An 18,185-nucleotide genomic window follows, 5' to 3' on the forward strand; every position below is an offset into this window, starting at 1 on the left:
AGAACATTATTCTTTGTATTTTTGTGTTTTTTTTTTAATGTCATGAAGCAGAAACAGAAGCTCTGTCTTAACCCCAAACATTAAAGGTTTATTCAGATGTTGACAGCTGGAGACGAACAAGGCATTTGGAATGATATTTCCAGTACAGTAATATACAATATCAAATGTATAACATTACAGAAAGTGTACAACGTTCTCAAAAGAATTGCATACCGTATAATGTGTTTATTTACACACACAAGTTACATCAAACGACCATGTGTACAGTTTGCACAGCACCAGGCAGGCATTCATTTTAAAGAGAAAATCATTGGTCAATCAAACGCTGCCTTTTTAAAAGACAGACTTACGACTGCAGATTTGTCGTAGCATGTCATTGTAGGTCTTAAAAACTGCACCACACAAAGTCCATCTTAAAATCTTTTTTTTGGTTTAAAGATAAGAGGGAACATCTCATCCCAGGATTTCTGATTACAGAACATGAGCTACATAAACCGGCTGCATTTACAATGCTATTTCTATCCCATGTGGAGAAAGGACTTCATCATGTTTTAAGATGTATTATTAATCTGTTTGCTCGTGGACAATACACAGAGCACAATGGCTGCATTGTTTTTTGATAAAGAGCATCTCAACTGAAGTAGTTTCTTGAGTTTTTTTCCCGGGTTTATGATACTTGTTTTCTTCCGAAACACGGAGCATATGGCAGTATACATAGTGCACAATTTACAGTAATTATTAAATATACTCATGGAAAAGGTGCTGAAAATGAAGGGAATATTATCATTGCAACAAGTAACAGTAGACACACTTATCAAAAATATTGGCATTTTTCTCTCGTTTTCTTCACTAGGAGCTGAGCGACAGAACAGACATATAAAAATGGATTACATTTAGTGAAAGTGCTTTCCAGTTTTAGTCCGGGCAGTTGAACAGCACCGCTCCCATAATGCAGTTCAGAGGTTTGAGCAGAAAGTCGGACAAAGTCGCAGCTGGATCAGGAAGTGCAGGATATTAGAGGTGAGCAGGGACCGTCTGCAGAGCGTCTTCAGTGGTGCGCTTCACTTTCACATTCTGAAACAGGAGAGAGGAGGGTCACAATCAGTACTTATCTGACATTTTACTTGATTTGAATTCCTTGAATGCTCCTTTGACAGTCATCTCCGGATCAACAGTAAAAATGACTGATTTAATTAGTTTAATGAAATCAATCTGCTTTCATCTGCTATTCCTAGAATACATGAATAGAACTTGTGGGTCACAGAAGATATGTAATTGTTTTGAAATATGTAGCTTGCCACAAACCCATCTAAAATACTTTAGGAGCAGTGGTGTAGTGCAGGGTATACATGCAGGTATGTTTTTCCTGTGGTTTATGGTGTATCTGCCCATGCCCATACCCAATATCTCCTATAAAAAACCTTCCAATCTACCCAGAATACACCACTACAAACCTCCACTACACCACTGTTTAGGAAGAAACATAGAAGTCAGATTACTATTTAGACTGCTCTACTAAGACAAATCATTTAATGTCAACAAAAACCCCAACTGACGTGACACAGATGGGTGTATAATGTAATTTTAGACACATTATAGTCATTGTCTGAGACAAAATATCTGAGCATTGATGTGTTCACCAAAAAAAGAGGAGAAAGAATGTTTGTTTTTTCCAATATGGATTTTTATATTTACAATGACCTTCACAAACACAAAAATTTATAAAAAGTTACACTTGATGAAATAATTCAAGCATGTGTGTTAACTACCAGTTTATACTATTAGCGATGATTTTATTGTAAACAGCATACAACTTGAAAATGGAGGTTTAGTGATCATACTTTTGGTGGGTCATTGCAGATTAAGCCTCAGCATTTGAGCAGTTACCAAGAGTTAATATCAAGATAAAGGTAAGTTAAAAAAAAAACATGTTTATTACGAAAATGAAAATTACATTTTAATTCAATGAATATGCAGAAACATGTTGAGGTGAAATGTATTTGTCACTTGCATACATAATGCATAAAACAGACTTTACGATAACATAATTAAGATAACATTCATGATGTTGCGCGCACACGCACACACACACACGAATGATTTGCTCCATCTCTGGATTCCAGTTACGGAGTCCCTACAAAGATGTGAAATGGATTGAAATGCGGTAGCTTTGAGATTTCAATGCACTGCAACTGGTGAAAACTGTAGACTTAAAGAGCATAAAATATAGACAATCTTAGTATCGTCACAAAGGTTTCTGGATGGCTCGGGCTGTTGCCATCTTGCCAGTAAGAACACAACTGTCGGTGGACAGTTAGCAGCTACAACGTGTTATGATACCCACTTGTCACTTAAAGTGGCCACACCTTCAATTATGCCTACATTTAAGACATAATATAAATGAAACGGGTGAATTATATAAATATTCACTCCATCAACAGTCGTCATGAATGTGAAAATAAGATAGACAGACAAAAAAAAACAAAAAAAACGTTGTACCAGGCAGTAAACATGTTTAATGCTGCTCTAAAGTTGAGGGTTATCAAACGAGTCTATACACATTGACTCACTTGTGGAGCCAAACTCAAGCGGCCGTGTGAGGAACTGCAGTTTTAGGCACGTCCGCGTTGGCATCATTTCTTGGCACAACATTGTAATCGCATGATTCAGATTTTATTTTAGAGATCTGCTGTTAATCTATCTTTTGCTGATTACTAGTTTACTAATACAATTCTGAAGCATGCAATAAAAATGTGATGTTTAAATAAGAAATAAAATAAGACAAAATACATTTGTTTATATTATTAAGTGAATATAACAGTTTTTTCATAGTGTTCATGATATGCAGAATTCCTGTATTTGGTTGTGTTTTCTTACTTTGCAGAATTGTGTCTTACTTCAACTTCAGTCACAGTGCATTGAGCTCTTCGCGAAGAATTAAATAAAAACTCTGCTTTAACCTAAAATGTTAATGCTGACAGGACAGAGGTAGCAGCGTCAATGGTAAGTCCCAGCTTTCTTGATCGCTGGTGGACGGAGTCTGAACACAGTTTCCTTTGCCATGTGTGAAAGATTTACACTCTCTGTGCCATAAGAAGAGAGGATCAGCACCGACAGACACACACACTTAATACAATGGAACACATACAATGTGCCTCTCTAGAAATCATTAAAGAAAGTCACACACAGCGTTCACAGTTTAAAGGTTCTCCCGAATCCACAAGAGTCCCCGGTCACAGATGAACTGGAGGGAAACGCAGTGACGTGAATCACCCCTTAGGTGGATTGAAGTTGTCTATGTCGTCTGCTGAGAGACATTTCTGTGTGCTGCCTGGCATACCTACCTCTGGTCTGTCTCTGTGCGTGTTCACAGAGTCCACACCTAAATAGACAGACTCCACTTTGCATCCTGCCACAAAGCAAACAAAGCAAAGATTATTAAGAGATAGACCAAGTGGAGATGCTTTGTCATCTTTGATCATAATATTTGTCTCTAGGTGACAAGTTATGTTTCCAACAAAATGGATGCATTTTTTGGTTAGTTTTAAAGAATATTAATAGTCAATACTAAATATAAAAATAAGTCAAGAAAATAACACTCACCATAAGCCATGGGAGTCAACTTTAATACTGTGTGCAAAGGGCACTTAAGATAAGGCAACTCATCTGTGGAAGCAGAGATAGAAAGTTATGTGACAAGTTTCAGGGTCTAGGTGTTCTGCATATTTTCATTTCAGGCTGATTTTCAATATCGTCACCTTCCTAAAAATAATGGTCAATTTTTAAAACAAATATTTTCTTGCCGAAATCATCTCCTCGTGATACTGGCCAACTCTGGTAAAACATCTTCAGTTGAACAGATCATTCTACCCCTGTAGTATAACAGCCTATGTCAAGACTGTGACTTTTGTTAATTTTATTTTGTCAAAGTCAAAAGACAATGTGACTTAGGCAATTTTACAAGCTTTCCAAGATGGAGTTTTGAAGCTAGCATTTAAGCTAGCGATTTAGTTAGCATTTTTGTAGCGTCTAGAAGCAGCTTGTGCCTCCTGATTACATTTGGTGAAGTTTTTTGTGTTTTCTAAAAAACCTGAATTTTTTTTTATTTTTTATTAATTATTTTAGGAAAGTGATGATGTGTTTTTTAATGTCTTTTTTATAACTTCATATGTCAGTAACAGTCATGGTCGGAGGCTTTATGTTAACTAGTTGTCTGTACATCTGCCCGTCTGTCCCATTCTCCCTAACTTAATATATCATTGGAACGCTTGAGGGGAATTTCTTCAAATTTGGCGCAAATGTCCACATCGACTCACGAATTAACCGTTTAGAATTTGGTGGCCAGAGGTCACTGCGACTGGTTGACAGAGGCAGACAACTGCACAGTGATATTTCTGGTTTAACAAATACCCTGATTTACATTCTAAATCAGAAAATAATCAGAAAGTACTTATACACTGTACAATTGTGTTTATATTGTCTGCTGAAAGCCATACCTGCAGTCTTGTCCAGGAAATATGCAAGAAGACAACGCATGACGGCCTGGTGACAAACGACCAGAACATTCTCCTGTCTCTCCAACTCCATGATCACTGGCTCCAGTCGCTGCACGAGGTCTTCATAAGACTGACGGAAGAATCACACAACGATCAAAAACAGACAGCTTACGGGAAACAAGCAAATACATTCACCTCTAAAGAATAGATGCGACACATTTGGTCCCATTCTCACCTCTCCTTTCGGATAGCGGTAGCGGTACTTGTCTTGGTCTCTCAGTGCAAACTCCAGAGGGTAATGCTCTTGAATCTCCTCGTACCTCATCTCCTCACACACACCCTTTGTAAAGAGAGAAGAGAGTGTGCTTAGCTCGAGTAGACATTTTATTCAAAAGGCTGTTAGTCATTATTTATTTTGATGAATACGGGAATCAACATACAGCATCAATTTCGTTGAGGGACTTCCACTGTTCGTAGGGTACGCCCAGGCACTCTGCTGTCTGGATGGTCCTCTTCATCTGGCTGGTCCACACTTTCAGATCGTTGATTTTCTGGTCCTCGATGAATTTCATCAGACTTTTGGCATACTGGAATGCAAGAAAACCAAACTCATCCTATAAGAACAGCAATTTATCTTCAAAACCATACTGACATATTCGTAAACCGAAGCAGTCAAGATACCGTCGCCGTTATGAAAGAGTTTTACAGACATTACGAGACAAAGCATAATTCATATCAGTGGTATACATATATATATATATATATATATATATATATATATATATATATATATATATATATATATATAGTGACTTTTAACAGCTGATCGCGAGCCTTTTATTTAATTTGTTTGTTTCCAGTATTTTTATTTAGTTTAGTTTATTTCATATATTTACTTATTTTTGTATTTTATTTATTTAAATATTCTTAATTATTCATCTGTTCTGTGTTGTAGTTGCTGCTGTTTTTATTATTATTATTTGTATGTTTTTTTTATTAGATAATACTTACTTGGCAACAGTTTATAACTCTTAGTGAATGTTCTTGTTGACATCTTGGCATAATCTGTTAATGCCCATCTGTCTGTTAATGCCCATGCAAAAGCAAATAAAAATTGTTGTAATAAAAAAATAGTTTATTTACCAATAATTTATTGGACTAAAAGCCTTTTATGGAAATATGTCATAATTTAAATTGTGACATGGACTCCACTTTGAGAATTAAGACTGCATAAAAACTCACACATGACAATAGCTTTAAAAAACGGACTCACAACACACACAAACACACACAAACACACCTCTTTTCCTCTGGGGGATAAGCCAGAGTCTCCTCCAATCCGGCCCTTGATGTTGAGGTCGCTCTCCCCGTGGCGACACAGGTAGATGGAGCGCGGCGTGATGTGGATGTTCATCAGGTAATAGACGATTCGGCTTTGGATGTGGTCAAGGACGCGGTTCACCAGGTAACGACAGCCCACGTCAATGATCTTTATGTAGGACAGATCCCTGGAGCAAGAGAGTCAGTCAGCCACCAGCGGCCTCGATGAGGTCGTTAAATCTGATCGAAGTCATTTTGTCATTGTGTTTCCTCACCTGTCCAGGACCTCGTCCAGAGGCTGATAGGAGGACTCGTAACACTTGATCCTCTTCATGAAGTCCTCAATGGCCTCCTCTGTGTTGCAGTGGATGTAGTCTGGACTGCCCAACTTAACTTGCTACACAGGTAGAAACAGAGAGGATGTGAGTAGAGAAGAGAGGAAGTTGGCTACCTGAAACGGCTTTCAGTCAATTTCCCCTCTGAGTTTGTTTGTATAGATCTTCTTGGTCTTTACAATAACTCTGAGAAAGCCTTTTTTGAGCACAGTTTAAAGTAAACTGCCTATGGATTGAACTTGAAGGGAGTAAATTGAAGTTTGAACATGCACAAAAAAACCTATCCGATGTAAGAAAGAGGGATTTTTGTCTCTTTAAGAAAGAAATTGTTTAAATACAGTACATGACCTGCTTGAAGTCTTTTAAAAGATCTGTACTCTCAAAAAGAGAAAAGACTTACCACTATATTTTGTGCAATAACATCTGGGTCCTCACACACAGACTCCACAAAAAATACCTGCATTGACAAGACAGTCAGTAAACTTAGAGGCCATCAAGTCAAAAGGACATTTTGAATGAAATAACATGTTGCCTTGGCTGACATACCTTGAAACCATTCTGCTCAGCGAACTTGACAATAGTTCCTCTTCTTTCTCTTGTAGTATTTGTGGCATCAAACACCTGAAAAAAAGCAGGAAAAATACTTCGTCAGCTCAATTCATGTTTTGATATGATGATAATTTGCCATGTAGAATTTAGGGACAAAATCAAGGACTCACCGCCACCTGTCCTCCTTCAACACTCAGGTACTGTCGGACATCATTAAGCGCTGCCAACGCACATTGACTGTGAGGGACAGCAGGCACAGAGTCAGTGTACAATGCAAAGATTTCTAATGTTTATAACCCAACTACATCCAATATTCATTTATGCAGGCGGACGGTAAACATGTCAACCACAAATATCTACGACGAGATCTGTTTTTTTGTTAGAAATTTGTGACGTAAAAAACAATATTAGACGTCCTGGAATAAAACATTATTTACAGGTCCTAAAATATATGTTTTCTTAAAAGTGCCAGAACCAAGTTTTTTCACATTTTGTTTGCTTGTTAACGGCTCTCTACATGGCGACGGCTCACAGTTACGACAAAGGTTCAGACAGAGCCGACAGTGTTTCACTGACAGTGTTTCATCCTCCTGTTCAGGTTCACAGTACTCCTCTACATCTTCACGTAGATAACAGTTGTTTGCTGTTATATTAATGATCTGAATCCAGGAAAAGCCAAAGGTCTGCAGGTTTTCACTCCATCCGATAAAAATTAAAACCTGCAGACTGTTGGCTCATCGTTGCTTTTGGTTGGCCAATCAGTGCAGACTTACCGTCTGATTTTCAATCCTTCTTCATTATCTGGACGGAAGAACTCAAAGGACTTGTAGATCTTCAGACACTCCCTCCGATACTGGCCAACATTGAACTCTGTTACAGATGACATTTTTTTTAAAGATTGGAGTTTAGCTGGTTTTTACTTCAAGGTAATATGTATTATGTATTACATGTGTGTACATATGATACATGTGTGTATCGTGTGTGTACGTATTGAGGGTTACCTTTTGTTGGGACACCAATCCAGTTCAAATAGCGAGTGAGCTTCTTTGAAATGTAAGTCTTCCCTCGAGCTGGAAGTCCAACAGTCACAATGAGGGTCGGGCAGTTTGTCATACACACTGTGAGAGAGGGAGAGAAACACACTTTTAATGGATTTAACTCACATTTAATTGGCTGAGTATTTACTATCAGGGTTCGTAGCTAGCTCTTAAGGAGAGTAAGAAAGGTGATGGCATGACAAATAAACAAACGACTGAATACAAGGATGAACTTGGCATGTAGACAGCAGAGGGTCAGGTCTCCAATTAGTCAACCCTCACGTTCTTCTTTAAAACTTGGCTGGAGGAACACGCTGTTTTTCTGTTTTCTTTGATGTCTTTTTTTATATTTATCTTTGCTTATTGTAAACAAGCATGAAACGCAGAAACTGGATTCAAATTCCGTGGATGTGAAAATGTGCGTGGCCACTGAAGCTGATTCCGGTTCTGGTTCATTGAGCACAGCGCCGTGCTACAGAGCAAGGTCAGGTTGACCAGCACGCTGTCCTGGGGCCCAGGTTTGGGAAAATTTGGAAGCTGCATCTCTGAAAGTTGAGTAGGACTAAGATTTCTTTAGTGAATTAGTGTTTTTTATGCTTTTTTATGCTGATTGGCTTTGTTTTAAGAAATGTTTGAGCACATCTCTTGTAAACTAAAGACTTAAAGTGGATTTTTTTTGTGATTCTTTGTGGAGAAACTCAGTTTTATAGATCTGCAAACTAAATCATTTAATTCACAAAATCATGTGTTAGTCGATTAGGAAATGTATTTCTTTCAAACTGTTCCTGAGTAATAAAACAGAACCAAGGAAAGCAGAAAACCAGTTGACCTGCAGGGAGTGAAAATCAGACTTGCTGAAATAAAACACAGCTGCTCACCCTCCCATCCCCGTGGTTCAACACCCATCAGACATGTTGGCTGTGGGAACATTTTGGGGTAAACTGATGCATTTGGGTCACGTATGTTCACATGACACAATTCGATCCACCAAGCTTACAATTGCCCCTTCAAGCGCGATTCAAATGCACGTGATGGGGTGAACCAGATAAGCGGATGCAACACTGCCGAGCACCAAAAGACAACAATGTTCATGACTTTATTGGTGCGCAACATCTAAAAACCACCGCGTATAACGGAATATATTCAAGTTCAATGACAAAACGCTCTCAATCCAGGAATAATTAAAGCAATAAAATATGATATAAAATAGAAAATTAGCAGGTGCCCATCGACTCTCCCAGTCGCACGCGTTGCGGCTCTTGCTGGCTGCGTCTTACCCCGTCTCTGCGCTATATGGCCGTTCTTGCACGGCATCCAGGTCTTCTTGAGCGGGTTTTGCGTGAGCTCCCGCGGAGAAGTCTCTAACATGAACTCTCCGTTGTTGTCTAACATCCTGGATGTTGGATCCCTGATGTTTCCCTGCCTGCGTGAGACTGAGGCGATGGGCTGTAGCCCTGGCACTCTGATTCAGCAGACTGCAGGGGGATGGATGTCATATCAGCAGAGCAACGGCGGGTGCTCGTTACCGTAACGCCTGGAGACGACGCGCAGCGCAGAGTCAGGGAGCAAAACAAAGCCAGGATGTAACTTTGCTTAAACAGCATTTCAGCGGTGTCATTTTAACCTCAACTAACTGCGTCCATTTGTATTTGATATTGTTCTACTAATTTAATATTACAGTGAAGGCTTTTATTACAGAATTGTCGCCAATTTATTTTTGCACTATTATTTTAAGACTGAAACGTCTTAAAGTCTAATTACGTATTTACCTTAAAGATAAATAGATATATAATGTTTGCCAAAATAATCAGAATGCAAGTTACTATACTTTTTAAAACTTTAAAATATCATGGAAATTTGAGGACTACATGGAAAAAGTAGAACAACAATCAACTCACAAATAAAGGTTATTTCATTTGTCTTTGTTATCTTTGGTATTGTTGTCTTTTGGACTCTTGTTTTGCTGTATATTTTACTGAGCTTTCTGTAGGGTAAAAGACAAATCTTTAAATTGTTTTCAGGAATATTTCTAGACCATAAGAAAACTTTTCTAAAGCTCACTCATTTTTAAGAACCCCGTTAACATATTACCGTAATGACACAAGCCTGTGCGCAAGAGAAGCTGAAAAGAGCAGACGTTTGAAAAACAAGCCTTCAGACGCTCACATGCAGCACACATGAGCAGCGAATGCAGCTGAGAACTGAACCAATCAGAGACGAGACGAGAGATCCAGTAGCCAATAGGAGCGGGGGAGGCGGGATAGGAAGGGCGTGCAGGGCACTGGGAGTGTTGAGACAACGTTCGTGGCCACAACACAACCCTGTCACGAGCCCCACAAATCACACTCAACTTTAACGTTACATAATGTAAATGTTTTTCAACCAAGGATTTTAAACAGTTGCTGTTAGCATGGTCTTCTTCCAGCCAAAACATGTAAGATTTACATTGTTCAAACAAATCAATAGATAACAATTTAGAAGAGAAGAAGTACCGTACAGCAGCCTTGACCAACACTTACAAGAGACTGGTTCAAATTTACTTCCCAGTAATGACTCAATAATGTCAAATATATACACCTGAGTTGTATTGTTCTTTTTCCGTTTCATCAATTGTTCACACGCTAACACTGGTACTTGAAACACAATGATCCAAACCTGAAACTCTATTTCTTCAAAACACTTTATGCATTTAGCCAAATCTTCACGAAAATAAATCAAGATCACGTGGAACACGCTGACACTCAAAATGCAAATACCTAAATGTCCTCCATTTCTCCTGACATGTTCAAACACAATTGTTCAATCAGAGCTTAAGTAATGAAAGGTTGCAACACAGGCAAGAGAGGTATAGCAAGAGAAGTGAGAGGAGGAGGTGGACGAGGAAGAGCAAGACCAAGGAAAGCATTATACCTAAGCAGGTCCACAGTGGCTAAGGTAAGAAATCTACTCTCATTACAATAATGTAGTATTGCATATCAATACAGTATTCGATGAGTACTGTAGTAGAGTTTTACATGTGGACTGTGGTATTGTGCTGTGGAGGGAAATATATCCTGTGCCCATGGTATTTACAGTATTGGCAGGAGAACAATGCTTGTGATGCTGAGGACCGGAACAGAAAACAGGATCCAGCCTCGTTTATAACTTTTTTATTGTTTGTTCTGTATGTTGCACACTTTTAATATCTGACTTTGTGTTTGTTTGGATTTATACAGTATTTTAAGTTAGAAAAAACAGTAACAGGGTTTTCACAGATAGAATTCGAAGTTCATACGGTGTGTTTTAGAAAGTCTGTAAACAAATTAGAACAACTATAATACAGTAGCTTGTTCTTAGCCCAATGAAACTTAATGCAATGTCACATTTGTAACACCAGGTGACGCTGTGTACTCACTTTTAAAGGCCATTTGTTTGGACGGCAGGAATGCAAAGGAAATTAATGAAAATCTAGTTGAGGTAGTTAATGAAAATCTAGTTGAGGAAATTAATGAAAATGTAGTTGAGACGAAGATGCATTTTACAGGCAGCTGTGTTATCAACTCAGCATCTACGTGACAGTAAACACATCCAGAGGTCAGAGGTCACCAAGTCAGGGAGAGTCAGCATGTCAGCAGGACTAATCCCATCAGCAAGACACTCACTTCAAAACTGCTAGTGACACACACGCATGCAGTTTAAAAAAGTAAGTATGCGACACAAAACATATCCAGTATTGATCATTAATTATATTAAAGGCCAACAGAGCAGATCCCTTCAGCTGCCAACAACCACTGCCAACACTGCTACAAAAGGCGTGTCTGGCTGACTGCCAAATTGCAGCATTCATAAACTTGCGGTCTGCTTTTTAGCATTTAACTTGTGACCACTTTCATTGTCCTTTTTTATTTTTTCCTTTTCTGTTTGAGAGAAATGTGACAGCTCACTGCCGAATAACCTCAGATCCTTTAGAGCTGATGCAGGTTAAACTTTTCTTTTGCACAAAGTGTTTACATTTTCTTGTCAAAATCCTGTGTTAACTATAAGTAGCCTAAATGATTCACTGCTGGTTCCTTTAGTTCATTTTATGTTGTAAAACATAATGTTGAGTTTATTAGGGATTAGTTTTATGTGACCTCACATACAGATTAGTTCAGGACCTTATTTGGATTCCTGCTGACCTTCAAGGCCAACATTACACCAACATATGATTAATCTATGAATTAAGATGTAGTTACCCCCCCATTTTGCTGCTTTGACTAACTTTATTATTGGGAACGCTAGGAGATTTTGTAACCTGACTGCAGGGATTTTCTAGATACTGACGTTGGGTGATGAGGCCTGGATCAGTCAGCATTTGACCTCACCCAAAAGGTGTTGGACGAGGTTGACTTCTGTGGAGACAGTTCAACTTCCTCTGCACCAAAACAAACACATTTGTTTAAGACCTCATTTGGTTTTGGCAACAGTTTGGGGTAGAAGACCCCAAAAAATACAGCACACTATTGCCTAAATTATAATTATTGTATGTCGATAAACAAGATCAAAGGAATCTAGCAACAACCATGAAAAACTAACTCAGAGTAAAAGTATGTGCACAAAGGTATTCACAGACTTGCCATTGACAACATAAAAAATAATTTTGCCCAATCAACAGTTTCAGATATTCATTATACATTTGTATCACTCAGAAAAAGAGTAAAGCCCCAAACTCGAGAAACTGCATACAGATAATCATTAGCAAATTTTGCTTTGACGATAACTTGATTATTAAATATGTTCAAATAATATATTAATTTGTGTTGATCAACTATGAATCCAGAATCTGTCTATAGGTCCCATTTATGTTGCTTCCGAAAAAAACGGTTTGATATGAGCCTGAACAAGCAATAGTAATTTCTGCATTGTACAGAAATGTTGCTACTTTTGCAAATCATAAAGATACAGAAATAACACAAACAATCCTGCACTTGAACGCTCCCAGATGCAAAACATGAGCAATATCAGTGCACTGAGCAGGCATACAATGACTGCATAGGCATCACACACACACACACACACACACACACACACACACACACACACACACATACACACACACACACACACACACACACACACACACACACAGACACACACACACAGGCTACAGCCGCTCTGCCTGAAGCCTATAATGAGATTCTGAGCGAGAGGGTGAACTTTCCCCCAGATAGAGAGAAGACACAGGGAGGGAGGGAGCGAGGGCGGTGCAGTGAGCCAGCCAGCAATAGATGAGCAAGGACGAGTATTTTTGTGTGATTATTGAGAGAAGGGTTCTGGTGGAAATAAAGACAGAGAAAATAAGGATTACTGGGTAAAATAGAGAGGATAAAAATGGAGGATGGGAGAAGGTAGGTTCACTGCAGCTGGCAGTATCTGAGGCATGGGGGTAAATATAGAGTGCGGTGCCATTGTGAAGTGCTCACAGGGATATAATCTGAGTTGGGCCTGCTGCACCCACTGAAGCATATTTCTCTCTGTCTGCAGTGATAAAACACATAAGGACTCTGTGCTAACTCAAGCTAACTCAATGCTTTCACAGCCAGTGTCTTCTTAACGTCATATTTACGTCACTGTTAACAGTGACGTAAACAGCGTAATATGCACTTAAACTGTTATCACCATACTGAATAGATGAAATACAAAGTTTCTATTGGTATTTGTTCTTAAAATAACTAGATCAGCATCCACAAATACACACGCAGACCAGCATGTTTTTCCTGTTTTTCTGCTTGGCCACACCTCTTTGTTTGTTGGCACTCGGGCAGGCAGACCGCTCACCAACACAGCCTGAAATCTGTTCATCCCTCATACATCCGCCACAACATTTAAACCACTGTGGCCATATTCGTATAAGGAACAGTAATTAATCTGCCCCTAGAGATGCAAAGTCTATCAGAGACTTGGTAAAGTGTGTCATCTCTGCAGGCCGTCTATCGACATACCAGCACAGTAAAACAATGTTAAACAGGCCATGGCTTCATGACAAATAGAGTTACGTAATAACATATTCTTATGAACACTGAGTCACCGGATTATATAGGCCATAGTATTAGCATCGGTTTAGATCCAATTCGTATGCTCATAATCCTTTGCAGCATGTGAGGTAGTCTCCATAAGAGACAAAGTATAGTTGGCTGCGATTGACAGCATGCAAAAGTTAACACACACATACACAAGTCCAAGCTGACATTTTTAGAACAACATTAAGGTGCATTTGGCACAAGATACATCTCCATCTGTCCAATTCACTGCTATCAGTGGCTACTTACAATTGTATTATTTGTGATACACACATTTAGTGGCTACAACAATCCCCAAACTAACAATAAGAGAAATTTATAAGCAAGTCTCTGAAAAACAAACTGACCCCCTGGAGGTCAGAGTGTGCAGAGATGACCACCTGACCAGAAGTTTCACCCTGTGGTCCCACCACCTGACAGTACCTTTGCATCGTTTGGGCTCTGGACATCTCAAACATTATGGAGCACCAACTTGACCTCTCAGATCTGGTTGGTGCTCTTTGGCACAGCATTACACTCTAATACATGATTATTAAGTGTTTACTTCCTCTTATTGACAGCTAGTCCACCAGATACGTTAGCTTGCAGGCTAGCTAAGCACAAGCTGCAGCCATGCAGGCTCATCAGCAGACAAGAAGATAATCCACCAAAGCATCTCTTGGCATTTGCAAACTATTTCTTCGTGACGTGAAAGCTGAAATACTAAACATTATGTCCCACATAACCAGCCTGTGCCTCACTTCTCCCTGCTAGCAGCCCCTGCTCGCACTGAAGCGTGCCTACGTGACACAGACTTGTTTACTTCATCCGCTCGCTCGTCCAGCTGCTCCGTAGCACTCACTGCACACACAACTAGTGTCACAAACACACACATCATCAGGAAGAGACACACGGGAGCGCTCCGGAGGCCTTTGCACCCTACCTGCCCTGTCCCGCAGGCTTCTCGGGCGGCAAGAGCCCCTCATTGTCCGGGTTTAAAGCCTCTTCCCAGCGTGCTGTGCAGCGCGAGTCCCTCCAGCAGCACAGCGATGAATGAAGTGAGTGTGGCGCTGTGACAGGCGCGCGCGCGTATGGACGAGCGCGCGCCCAAGCACGTCCACTTGTTATTGTTCAGCCGTGTTAATGCAATGACACCTTTCCCTCTTCCCCTGTGTATGTTTTAAGCCCCGTTATGTAAATGAGCCATCGTCACATACTCACCAGCCCGTGACCAGAAATACATATTGTTTAAGAATTTGCACCATGTAAATTACATAAGGAACCATGAGGAGTCGTGAAGTAAAACACGATCTGCAGGTCGTGTCTTGGTTGATAATGTGTAAAAATGTAGATTATTTCATTTTAGTTTAAATAGTGTTCACATGGTACAGCTTCTTCAATGACTGAATAGTTGTTTCAAACGTTCTTATGGTTATTTCAGTTCGACGCCCCATGAAAGAAGAAGAGAAACAACTTTTAACAGCATCTGTACAGCACTCATCTGTCCAACATTATTAGAGTGATACAGTAAGATTTTAGCTCCTTTTGTGACCAATTAATAATTCAGGAATCAATGACCATGCTGTATTTAACCTGGACATGAACAAATCATTATTTTTCATCACTGGCTTCAGGGCATCTTTACCTCCCAGTAAAACAAATCTATAAATAGAGCTTTTAAATTGTTCAATTTTGTCCCCCTGAATTAGATGGACCACTTTTCGAATATGTTATTCGCCTCATCATAGGCATAATCTTTATGAAAGAAAAAGTAGAATTAAAGGAAACAAAACCCATAAAAAGAAAAGACCAAACACACTTTTGAAATGCGTTGATACATATGAGTCATACATTTCTTGTAATTCTAACCTTGGTTTCTTCGATCGTCATCAACCGCCAATTAGATTCCTCTGCCTTAAATTCTCTTTTTCTGAGTTAAGACCTACCTGGTGGCTCTATGCAAACACAATGAATCCACCTCAAACAGACTCTTGCAAATTTTCTGATGTTGCGTACATTGATACTCTTAAACAGGATTGCTTACATCTGCAGGAGCGTATGTAGAATGTACAAGTTACAGTGTACTTGAGTGGGATGTACAGCTCCTGCTCCCACAGTAACTTGGCATGCTGTATTCAAGGAAAGATACAGGAAGTCTAAAAGGAATGAACGAAAGGGAAAGCAGCTATTTTAGTAGTTACATAAGGAAATGTACAGACACCAAATAAGACAATTGTTACTGAAAATCCAAGAAAACTATTGCTATCCCATACATGCAACTAGTACACACACAAAAGGAAGCTATAGCATTGAGGAATAGATGTTAGTAGAGTCGATGAAGTGTCTCTAATCAGTTTTGCTGTTCGTCTTACCTTGACACAGTCGAGATGCAGCAAGTGGGTGAATGGACTTATCTTTAATGAGACACACTCAAACAACTCCAGCCCGGACTCTTTGGCCACTTGTATTGTGCTATTGTTGTTTTGATAAGCTGAAATACACCCGTAGTCATACAGATCTAAAGAAATCAAATACAATTCAAACCTGTTTAAAAATATATATTCATCAATGCTGTGGTTGTCAAAAAACAATGGAGTTTTACACATTACCTTATATTAACACTGTGCTTGCAAAGCCTTTTCTCTCTCTAAATGTGTTTTTTGTTTGTTTAAACCAACTCATATAATTTCTGACTCACAGTACCCTTTGAGACATTCTGGTTTAGTTCCTGAGTGTTACATAAAAAGGGAAGCTCCCCAGAGAGATTGTGACCTATTTTTAGAGGCTGATGATCCTGGGAAATGATCCATTTAACTTTTCCATTTTATTTCAGCCCTGACATTACCTGGGTTCACTCACTCAGGTCCTATACTACATCCCCATGGGTGCAGTTGCAAATCATCGTCATACACAAAACTGCTGGGTCACCAGATAAGAGTCTCGTCTTTTCCCTTTTAATGATACTCTTTAACATCTAATGTATGGTTGACCAAATTTACACTGCTTTATACTTTCCAAAATGAACATCTTAATGTAGTAGTACTGTCACAAACTCCCTCCCCCATCTAATTTTTGTTTTTATGTTTTCATTATTTACTTTTTTGTTCTATTCAAGTGCTAAAAAAGTTTTACATCTTACAGCACCTGCTCTTGGAACAACGTGGTAGTGCCGGCAATACAAGCAGCATACTAACTGTAAACAATACAGCTCTCATAGAAAGCCCATTCATCCACCAAGCTTCCTCTGATCAATGCTACTGATAACACATAGTGATACAATACCCAGTACATTTAGATGAAATCTTATTTTTCAAATATTTTACATTTACAACACACTCAATTTTTGTTAGATAAAAACATATTAAGTTGAATTTATACTTTGTGGTAATTTATAGAAATGACAGGTATATAACAGTCTCAGAAAGACTTAATTTGGTCGATCACTGATTCAAATTTTAATAAATGAAGAAAAACCAGAGTTACATTATTTTTACATTGTATTTCAAGGATATTCATTTAAAGTGACAGTAATGAACTGTCCTTACACTGAGGTTTTGAGGCGAGTGAAGAGGACTCTTTTCTCAGTCACAGTCAGGAGATCACTCATCACTTTACATCCAGCAAACAGAGTTGACGGCAACACAATACCTTTGTTTTCACCTTCACCACCTCGCCCTTTCTTTGGTTACATTCAGTTCTGACTGTAACTGGTCTGAATGAAAATATTTCCATCCCAGCTGGTTATTATGCAAATATATTTGACTTGTTGTACACTGTGCATGCACTGTGGCTTTCCTTCCCTAACTGAACAACTCTATCCTCATGAATGAAAAGTGAAACCACTGAAAAATCGCTCTAGCTAATTATTAAAACAATGAATACAATTATGTATTTATTCACAAATTAATGTAATTGTGACACATTTAAAAATATGTTATACAATAAAAGAACATTCTTGGTTCTTTTATTTATCAAAATCATAGTTTGTTCAAGTATCACAATTGTTCTTGTTCTTTGTGGTTAATGGTGTTGAAGCATCAGCGTCATCCTCCTCATTTGGGTGTGATGACACGTCCACCAGAGAAGGGAGGCTCTCACCTTTCAGGATACCTTTGCCCCTCTGCAGAAGACTGTGGAGCCCTTCGCCCATAGAGTCCTTATAAATACAGTTTCTTCCCAGAAGAAGTGCCTGCAGGCTGGTGAATCTAAAGATCCTCACAAGGACGTCGCTTGTTGCCATTTAATTGTGTTTGTTTTTTTTACATTTTAGAGTCTACACAGTTTGTCTTTTTTGTTTATTCCGTCTTCTAGTACTCAAGCAACTAATCACAACATAAACCAATAATAATGGGGGGGAAAAGATAAATAGTATATGTCCACAGACATTCATAGACATGTTAACCTACCAATTAAGAAATCTTCCATCGCTCT

The 18,185-nt window shown here is 38.9% G+C and overlaps 1 protein-coding gene across 4 annotated transcripts; it reads right to left on the minus strand.

The window, feature by feature from the left end:
• Positions 1 to 67: 67 nt before the first annotated feature.
• On the minus strand, positions 68 to 14,805 carry pfkfb4b (6-phosphofructo-2-kinase/fructose-2,6-biphosphatase 4b). Of its 4 annotated transcripts, none has more exons than XM_068593885.1 (14): positions 9,015 to 9,180; positions 7,702 to 7,818; positions 7,474 to 7,570; positions 6,871 to 6,937; positions 6,698 to 6,772; positions 6,552 to 6,608; positions 6,092 to 6,213; positions 5,797 to 6,004; positions 4,937 to 5,083; positions 4,732 to 4,836; positions 4,497 to 4,626; positions 3,604 to 3,666; positions 3,345 to 3,409; positions 68 to 1,074 (listed from the first exon to the last, which is right to left on the minus strand). In XM_068593885.1, the coding sequence occupies exons 1-14, from the start codon at positions 9,127 to 9,129 to the stop codon at positions 1,015 to 1,017; spliced, it is 1,428 nt and encodes a 475-aa protein (XP_068449986.1). In that variant the 5' UTR covers positions 9,130 to 9,180; the 3' UTR covers positions 68 to 1,014. The 4 variants fall into 4 exon arrangements, with proteins under 4 accessions (XP_068449986.1, XP_068449987.1, XP_068449988.1 ...); XM_068593886.1 differs by lacking the exon at positions 68 to 1,074 and adding an exon at positions 2,830 to 3,244 and having other exon boundaries at positions 9,015 to 9,181; XM_068593887.1 differs by lacking the exons at positions 68 to 1,074; positions 9,015 to 9,180 and adding an exon at positions 14,698 to 14,805 and having other exon boundaries at positions 2,830 to 3,409.
• Positions 14,806 to 18,185: the final 3,380 nt, after the last annotated feature.

This window comes from Clinocottus analis, unplaced genomic scaffold (genome assembly GCF_023055335.1).
Source record: "Clinocottus analis isolate CAN_PGR_092001 unplaced genomic scaffold, fCliAna1.0.p SCAF_3, whole genome shotgun sequence".
Classification (NCBI taxonomy): Eukaryota; Metazoa; Chordata; class Actinopteri; order Perciformes; family Cottidae; genus Clinocottus; species Clinocottus analis.

Coding starts and splice junctions, on each gene's coding strand:
- pfkfb4b (XM_068593884.1), bottom strand. CDS start 9,129: ATGTTAGACAACAACGGAGAGTTCATGTTAGAGACTTCTCCGCGGGAG. Junction 6,005..6,091: donor CTGGACGAGGTCCTGGACAG/GTGAGGAAACAC, acceptor CTCTTGCTCCAG/GGATCTGTCCTACATAAAGA. Junction 3,667..4,496: donor TTTCCTGGACAAGACTGCAG/GTATGGCTTTCA, acceptor CTGCTTCCACAG/ATGAGTTGCCTTATCTTAAG.